This window comes from Hippocampus guttulatus, chromosome 3 (assembly GCF_054856545.1).
Source record: "Hippocampus guttulatus isolate MCC_2025c chromosome 3, RoL_Hgut_1.0, whole genome shotgun sequence".
Taxonomy (NCBI): Eukaryota; Metazoa; Chordata; class Actinopteri; order Syngnathiformes; family Syngnathidae; genus Hippocampus; species Hippocampus guttulatus.
The window spans coordinates 5,782,491-5,792,272 of NC_141263.1; the positions used below are offsets into that span (position 1 = coordinate 5,782,491).

Consider the following 9,782-nt stretch of genomic DNA (forward strand, 5'->3'; position numbering starts at 1 on the left):
CTTGAGCAAGACACTAAACTAGCAATTTAGCCTGATGCCATGTCGTCGTCCATCCCCAACATCCAGCCCTGACGACGCATCCTTGAGCAAGACACTTCACTGCCAGTTACTCCTAATGATTCGTGTGTGAATCAGACACTTCCCCCCCCCGCTGGAGGGCAACGGAGACACGTACTTTATAATTAAAGCCCGTTTACCAACGCTGACATGCAAAAAGACACGAACCAATCTCTCAGTCGCTCCAGGGTGTACCTAACTGGGATGGGTCACTTGGAACCCATGTCACCTCTGTTGCTCATAAAACCCAATAACAAGCGCCTTTCTGTCACCACGGACATCAGAATCATAAATAGTCCGTCTACAAATACCACAGCTGGTGTGAAAACTCAACTTCGCAAGCTTTTTCACATGTGTTATTTCCAACAAACTAGTGATGTCAATCTCTGTAATGCTATTCCAAACATCAAACAAGCCTCTTTCGTGCAAGGCTGATTTTTATTCATGCACTCTTTCCCTTGACAGCATGGATTAAAAGTTTTGCGAGCATGACCATTCAGATTCGAGTAAAATTAAGAGTGGCTCGTTTCCCTCCATGTTGTTCAGTATGTATTTGTTTTGGGTTTTTTTTTTTTTTGCTTCACTCTGTGTTGCACTCATTTCTGTGTGGATCACAGCACAGGGACATTATCATGTTATGTCACCCAAGCAATGCCTGCTTTCTCTCAAAACTCTGTGTGAGCCAGCAGATGTCGAATGCAGATGTTACCATAGGTACAATACCAGCTTGACATTGCCACAGCAGCTGCAACAGCAGCAGCAACAGAAACGCTTCATTCACTTCTACTTGTAAGTTGCCAGGTTTTGTTTCCATGGCCACGCTGCAGTCTGCTGCAACAAAACTTCGCCAGTTCTTCCCAGAAGGGCCTTTGAGGCAATTATTTTACTGACACAGTGAGGAGCACGGCGGCGCAGGAAGTACGTAGGCACACTGACAAGACGTACAGTATGTGGAAGACAACTGCATTCATTAAACAAGCTTTCTTGTTGCATTCTTTTGCATTAATATTATTTTATAAAGTAAATCCTGTGCATAAACTTGAATTATCTGTGAACTTTGAAAGAGTAACTCAATCAGGATATCCCTGCTGACGTTGAACAATGTTCATGGTGCATGCTCACCAGTGATCCCGGTTAGGTAAAAAAATAAAAATAAAAATAAAATAAAGCGTTGCTCCAGAATGTACGCGTTTCTTCTTCCCATCGAGAAATTAAACTTCCATTACTTTGTATTTCTTTTTTTTTTATGTTACATTGCAGAATGAATTTACTTATACATGCAGGATGCAGGGCGGCCCATTGGACCAGTGGTTAGCACGTTGACCTCACAGTGCAGAGGTATCGGGTTCGATTTCAGCTCTTGTGTGGAGTTTGCATGTTCTCCCCGGGCCTCTGTGGGTTTTCTCCGGGTACTCCGGTTTCCTCCCACATTCCAAAAACGTGAGCGCGGTTGGCTGTTTGTCTGTGTGACCTACGATTGGCTGGCAACCGGTTCAGAGTGTCCCATGCCTACTGCCCAAAGACGGCTGAGTTAGGCTCCAGCACCCCCCGCGACCCTTGGTGTGAGTGCAGCGCACGTGCTTTTGTTCGCAGTTTTGTGTACAAACAAAATAGTAAAGTCGTGTTTTTAAAGTGTTTCATTTCTTTGAAATTGGGTTTTCACTTATTTGAATATTGCAAGAAATATATTTTTCACCACACACTGCAAAGAAACAACAACAAAAGACTTGTATAAGATAATTTGGGGAGTGGGATAATTGTGTTTCCGTTCATTTCAATCGGAAAGATTACCTCTATTTATGAACGTTTCAAGCTACTTACAAGCTCACGGAACCAATTATGTTTGTAACTTCAGATTCAACTTGATGGGCCCTATTTTCTGCTAGGTGCAAGTCTAGTGCAAAGCGCAGTCAAAGTGTACGCATGGGTGAAGTATTCTTCATCCATGCATTTTCAACACCGCTTATCCTGTAGAGGGTTGCGGGTGGGTGCTGGAACCTATCCCAGTTGATTTCGGGTGAAAGGCGCACAACACCCTGAACTGGTCACCAGTCAGTTGCAAGGCAAATTTTGAGACAAACAACCATTCCCACCCACATCCACACTGTCACTGAATGGGAACCGACCCTACGCTGCTTGCACACAAGTCAGGCGAGTGTACCACTACACCATAAGCGAATTCTGAAATACTCTTTGTTTTGGTATTTTGCTAGACTTTGCACCAGTAGAATTGGGCATAACGGGGTGTTCGCGCTGTGGGATGGAAGTACACTTTTCCCGGCCCATCCTCACAGCATCCCTCATTTCCTCATTTGCATGAACTTTCTGAACGGCTGAGCTAAAAATCCGGGCCACCGACTCGCCGAAAAAAACGCAATGGAAGGTACAACTCAGGCTGGCACCCATTCTATATAACCTAAAACATATTCATATTCAGGATGTAGTTGGACCTTTCTTGAAGCATACGCCCCCTCTATCCGACCTGGATGGCCCTTCAACATGCACACTAATCAATTATTGTGCGGTCGATCAAGGTGCATCTAATACACACACACACGCAAACACACACACACACACACATATATACCTACTGTACATACATACTGTACATATATACATACACATGCTGATGGCAGGCAGAGTTCATAAGGCTCAGTTTTACTTTATACCCCATTAGCCAACTGAACACTGTGATTATTACTCACCAGTAATTGTCAGAATGGCAAAACTGGGGCTGACAACAATGTACACTAAAAGCGTGAAAACATACTGCACTGTAGCATGCAAGTGTGAAAGCAACAAAGGATTCCCTGTTTTTACCTGACAAAACCAAGTGCAACAAAAATGTTGACATTTACATTATTATAAAATATCATGTGTGTCTGTGTGTGTGTTGGGGGGGGGGGGGGGGGTAGCTAGGCGACCTACCTGGATTGTTGGCATCCGCCTCCAGAACCTGCAGTTCCGTGCAGTCTGCAAGGGAGTGCTCCAGACAGAGCTGCAGGAAACGAGCCTGGGTCCGGCTCACCCTCTTCAGCAAAGACAGCAGAGCCACTGTCTGCTCACACTCATTCCAGCCTTTGAACCAGCTGGCTAATATGCCAACCTGATCGCGAAACATCATGGTCTGGGAGAGGGGCAGCTGGCGGGGTGGCAGCGCTGCTGTTGGAGTTCCCAAAGAGGCTTTTGGTTTGGGGAGGGGCTGGCAGGGTAGGAGCGACTCACTGAGAAACCTTCCACCGGCGTTCTGGGTAGCACCGAAGACGGATCTTGGGATCTTTGAATGTTGGATGGATTCAGTTGAAGCTGCTTGAGGCCATTCTAAGCTCTGGCAGCACCACGATGGTGATCAGGTTGGTGTCAACATGTGTTGATCCACAAAGTATCCTCCAGGAGTTTTGCCCTCTAATGAAAGGATGCCGGTGGTCCTCTCACTGCTGATATAACTTGCCCTCAGCTAATTACTCACCCACAGAGGAATTGATATTTGATGAGTCAGCTTTCCACCGCGCAATATGTCAGATCAGCATCTGCATCTGCATCACTGGCATATTCTTTAAGGGCCTGTAGGAAGGTGTTAAAGGAGGAGAATAGTTACGCCCCAGTCTCATCCTATACTAAGCCCTGCCCTTTCCATAAAAAAGCACCAGTGTCCCTGTTGCTTCACCCATGCACACTTTGGAACAGAGCTGCTGTAAAGGGGCATTTATAGGCCGTCTCCTTGCCGTCGCCCGTGCGTTTAAGCTCGTGGTATTCATTGCCGGGACAAAAATAAATTCTTTTCGCTTCTGGTATCCACCCATTCCTAAAAATACAGCAGTGTGTCGGCTACTCCCGGCGCTGCATCCCGGAATGACCCACAGGAAGGACGCCGGTCGGTGGTTTAGCGACGAAACGCAGGCAGAAGTGTGTATGCGGCCGTGTGTGAGATGAGCGTGCGTGTGAGCGCTGGTAGGGGCTGGAGTAACTTCCGCTGCCTTATTTTTAAATGAAGGGCTTGTCTCATAAACATGTACTTGGGCTTGTGTGGAGGCTGAAAAGTGGCCGCGTTCTGAAGAGCTCGAGCATGGAGCCGACGCTGCCCACAGGCTAGTTTTAGCCGCTTACTAAACCTGTCACTTTGCTTCATCAGCACACAAGGAGTGACCACTGAGGGAGACGTACGTATATACACGCGTACGTGTGTGCGTGCGCGTGTATGTGTGTGTGTGTGTGTGTGTGTGTGTGTGTGCGTAGCAGAGGAATGAATACAAGAAGTCTCTAACGGGCAACGTCCCCCCGCGTTACCTCACTTAATTTGTCTTAAAGTATTTGTAGGTTATCAATAATACTGAACTGTATCCTATATGGCACAGTCAAAACCCACGCGAATACTGTACTCAGTATCCGATTCACAAATGCCTGTTGCGTCAACAGGTAGCAAACGTGTTCTAACTTTATCTGCGACTTTAGGTTTGATAAATCTATTCGTCAGGCTTGGGGGCATCGGGGGGTTAAATCATCCAGAGATTGACTTGAATTTAAAAAAATAATTTGTAGGAACGAAAATAGGCATTTGGATTGGCAATGCAGTCGGAAAATAAGAGACGACTATGGTCCATAAAGACAGAATATAAACTTGAATAAATGTACCTTGTTGCGCAGTTTGCATCGTTGGCTTTGTCTCAGCACGGGCGACAGACGCAATCTTTTGGGGGAGCGGTGCCCCTTCACTCCGAGTCTGCGGGTTTTGCCATCTTGACTAACTTTTCCTCCGTCTCTCCCTCCAAGTCGGCCTGCGCCTGCCCTAAAGTGCCGCAGTAGTTTGAATGCAACACGCCGTGTAACAGCTGCTTCGTAATTTCAAAATAAGATAAGGAATTGTTGCCGCTAAACCGGGTTGAAATGTTCTTTTTAGAAGGTGTTCAGTGTACCGTCATGTGATTTATGACATAATCGTGTGTCACAAATACTCTGGCTTCTCAATATTGCCATACTTAAAGCCATAAGGTTACTTTGACAATTCATAATTTCACTCACCCAAATATGAAGCGTTTCTATTAAATTCCAATTCATTGTATGAAGCATTGTGTGCTGTTAGAAATGCAAATTAGCGATTGGTCAAGATTCCACATTGATTAAAAAATAAACTAACTGCAAGAAGAAAATGTCCATGCAAATAGCAAAATATGAGAGCTTGCTGACTCGGTGGACATGTGGTAGACATTCATTTTACATGATTCTGTTAGCTGGCTGACTGCACACTGTTTAAAAGATAGTTTTCAATTCCCGAAATATTTTTTGAGCAACTGCAGACATAATCTAAAGAAAATTATAAAACGTTGATATAATTATTTACTTTGCAACAGCCAACGTTCCAACTTCCAGGGAAGAAAGAAAAAAATGCTCATACTGTAGTAATTTCACAGAAGAAATCTGTTTTGAATAACATCATGACAGGGTGGACAGCAATTTCAAAGAAACATCCATAATGTTCATTATGATCAGGAAAATATATAATCAAAATGGCTAATTTAATCAAAAATGTGTTGTGACATATAAAACATATATTTTTAAGACTAATAATTTTGTTGATTTTAATCACTTATTTTGCACAGTAGTTAGCACAGTAGTATGTGGGACATGCCAAAATCATGTGGCCGACATTCAATTAAAAAAATAATAACAATTAAAAAAACCAAATAAAGGAATCACATTTCAAGAGACTTATGATTTTGGGCCTACTGGTATAAGTGTAAATAAAGTTTGGCCGCTTTTAATAAGACCTCAGCATTTCATTATACTGCTAAATTCTTTTGATGGCTGAGTGATTGTGACAAGGACACCAAAGGCATGTTACAGTGCTGTACACGCATAAGACATTGTCATGCAAGCAACATAGAAGTGTAACCAGAACCAATTGCCATACACTGCATTTAGTAAAAAAAAATATTTTAATAAAAAATTAAAAAATTAGTAAAATAATAATAATAATAATAATAAATAAATGGACTTTTTAGGTATGTGTACTTTGGAGTTGTAATAGTTTGCGCTTTTTCATTTTGTTAATTTTTATTTTGTGTTGACTTTTCTTCAATCCAGCTTGTTTTCAGAACAGGTATGTTACTTTTTATTAGTTTATTCATTCATCTTCCGAACCGCTTGATCGTCACTAGGGTCGCGGGGGGTGCTGGAGCCCATCCCAGCTGTCTCCGGGCAGTAGGCGGGGGACACCCTGAACCGGTTGCCAGCCAATCGCAGTTTATTAGTGTAGTTTTTATTTTTTTTCCCAAATGCTTAATATTAGTTGAGTTTTCATTAGTTTTACATTTTTTTATCATATGGAATATTTGTCAAGTGCAAGATGAAGAATACAGTATTGCGTTATAAATTAATCGATAACTCTCAAAAGACTGTTTGACCTTCCTTTTGTACTCGTGTACAGCAATACTGAAATAAATACATTTAAAATGAAACCTGAAAGTTCATGTATGATCTTAATTGGCAAAATGAAAATTGACATTGTCGCTGCAAGTATAATTTTATTTACTTTTATAAATGTAAGATGTTGTTGTTTGCTTCAAAGCTTTTCTCATTTTAATTTCATGAATAAAAATGTTTTTAAAATTTTAGATCAAGTTTTTCCATGAATTATTGTTAACTATAATCACCTTGGTATACACAGCTTAATTGTTGAATCATAATCAGCTGTGGGCTCTGCAGCGCAAGTCTCAGAATTATGTTAACATGTATGAAGGAACACATAACTGCTTCAGACAACAAAGTGTATGCAGAAAAGTGGTGAAGATTGCACGACTGTGTGTTGTGTTGTGTTATTTTTGTTATTTTGACTTCAAAATGGCGCCACGTGAGTGGCTGCCTTTCCAGCAGCTCCTATATTTTGTTGTTCTACTTCTTCCTTTCATATCTTTGCTGCTGTGAATCGGGAATTTCTCCATTGCGAGACTAATAAAGGTTTTCTTATCTTATACAATCAGCAAAAAAATAATTGAATAGGTTTTACTCATGAAAAGCAGCCTTAACCTTTTCTCGAGATGAGAACTTTAATTTTGAAGGCATGGATAGTCTTGTTCCGTCTCTATTTTGGCAGCTTGATAATGACAAGCTAGCGCAGCCAGTTTCCACATGCTAATCATTAACAGTGGAGCATGACGTCAGGGGCTTGGCAGCGCGACACAGCACCAAAATAGAGAATTGAGAGTGAGAGTGAGTGAGAGAGAAACCGAGACCCTGCGACAGAGAGGCGGCCAACCCGCCACACGACACCACGACAAAATGCAAGAAAGACTGGTTTCCACAGAAATCGAGGGGCACGTCGTATCAGCACAGATTGAGTTATTGTGCAGGTGAATATTCCATGTGGTGAAATACCGCGTTACGGTGAATAGCTGACATGACGTTGGTGCTATATAGTAGTGAGAGGTCAGGGACAGCAAGGACTTCTTTACTAAACATGATCAGCAGCGGTGATTTTCATTCAACACTTGTTGCATTCAGTTGGATTAATTTATTCCCAACACCAGTGTCTTCGTTCTTTGCATTTCTCTTAACCGGTTCGACGTATTTTTTCCCAATCACATTTGCATGTGTTGCCATTTCAATTTAATCTGCCAGGGTCTTCGGAATCAGCAATACTGCCTGATTTAACAATGGGACTGTTTCTTTAACCTATCAGATTTCATCCATCCATCCATTTTCCGAACCGCTTGATCCTCACTAGGGTCGCGGGGGGTGCTGGAGCCTATCCCGGCTGTCTTCGGGCAGTAGGCGGGGGACACCCTGAATCGGTTGCCAGCCAATCGCAGGGCACACAGAGACAAACAACCATCCACGCTCACATTCACACCTAGGGACAATTTTAGAGTGTTCAATCAGCCTGCCACGCAAGTTTTTTGGAATGTGGGAGGAAACCGGAGTACCCGGAGAAAACCCACGCTGGCCCGGGGAGAACATGCAAACTCCACACAGGGAGGCCGGAGCTGGAATTGAACCCGGTACCTCTGCACTGTGAAGTCGACGTGCTAACCACTGGACTACCGGGCCGCCCCTATCAGATTTCAAATTAGACAAACAGTGCCAGCTAGCTGGCCCACAATTAAGTCAGCATTTCTGTTCTCTGAATTGTTGGTTCGAGCAAGCCAAATGTGACTATCAAACAAGGGTGGGGGTGGCCATTGTGAATTTTCTGAAAATATGTCAATTTTACCGAACAGACGGTGTATTTTATCACAATAGTACTGATGGTTTGTATAATTGCAACATGATAGTGGTGGTGTTAAGGCGGTGGATTAGGTAATTTAAGTCTTCACTGAAGGCCGAGGTACCAAATGCATGGCCTCCATTATACATTCATGGGGTCAATGCTGAGAGCCCAAACTCTGGGAATCTGCATGATTTATTGTGAACCTATTAATTTACTTTGGTCAAATTTGAGCTTGTGGACAGAAAAGCACCGATGTTGCAATGATGTTATAGCATTGCCTCAGAGTACTTACCAAGCATCTAACCCAATTGCTCTGTCATTCCTGATCCAGATAGTATTGCTAATATTTGTATAAAGATACAGTGCTATTTAAAAAAGATCACGATTAAAATGCTCTTAATTCTGCATGTCCACTTTGCCTCGTGTTTATTCCATCGTGGACAATGTTGAATCTATCTTCGCACCCTAATTGATACCAGTTACTATGGCTGTGTCCAAATTCACAAGCTGAGTCCTCCGAAGGCCGCATTTTTCACCGGCATGACGTCACTGTCGGCATGATTGGTGTTTTTCAAATTGTCGAAAAACAATTCGGAGGCTGAGTACTTAGACACATTCACATTCTCCTTCTCATGTAGCCTCCATGGACCCCATAAACCGTGGCGAATTTGGACACCACATGCGGTTCAGTCATGCCAGAATCTATATCATGCGGCCTGAACATGCAGCCTTCGAAAGACCCAGCCTGTGAATTTGGACACAGCCTCTATGCATCAATACTATGTACTGCATGTTAAACACAATTCCAGAATTAGCCCTCAATTTGTTTCATTCTTTTATTTTCAACTCACAACTTGTGATGAGATTGATATCTTCAGTTTAATATCATCATTCCATTCACTTTGTTCTCATTAAGTCCTTGTCAAACCACACACGATTTTTTTTGGGGCGGAGGGGGGGCATTCATAACAGTCACAGTGTCAGACTATCAGAAAATTATTGTTCTGTGCCTTAGATGCCACATTTCATGTCCGTCACCGACCATACCCTGCCCAGTTGTTGCGTGCTTTTGTCAAGATTCAGTCTGTCACCGTATTGTTTTGTGTTTTTTGTTATTGTAAAGTGTCCTTGGGTGTCTTGAAAGGCGCTTATAAATAAAATGTATTATTATTATTATTATTATCTTCATTGGGGAGGCGGGACAAGCAGCTGTCAAAGTCTTGGCGACGAAGGCATCTCTGTTGTTTCAATGATCAGAAAAGGCAAAAAAAAAAAAAAAACAGTGTATGGACCCATTCCTGGATGGTGGGTAGAGGGGAGTACTGTATACAGTGTTTATTCTCCAAATAGAATTTGAATTTGAAGTAACACATTTAATGCCACCACGTTCGCTAATACACACACAGACACACACATTGATGTTGTGTGTCTGTGTGTGTATAGATCGAATGGCAGACCGGTTGATACATTTTTGCCTAGGAACACAGAGAGTGTACAAAAGTTGAATACAAATCATAAAATT

General features: G+C 42.6%; 1 protein-coding gene across 1 annotated transcript in view; it reads right to left on the bottom strand.

The window, feature by feature from the left end:
• samd4a (sterile alpha motif domain containing 4A) overlaps window positions 1–4,810 on the bottom strand; it is a 64,189-nt gene extending 59,379 nt beyond the window's left edge. The window contains exons 1-2 of the mRNA XM_086106350.1: window positions 4,690–4,810; window positions 2,986–3,621 (exon numbers count right to left, since the gene is read on the bottom strand). Coding sequence (XP_085962476.1) covers window positions 2,986–3,181 — 196 coding nt within the window. The 5' untranslated portion in view covers window positions 3,182–3,621; window positions 4,690–4,810. The remainder of the gene's footprint in view (window positions 1–2,985; window positions 3,622–4,689) is intronic.
• Window positions 4,811–9,782: the final 4,972 nt, after the last annotated feature.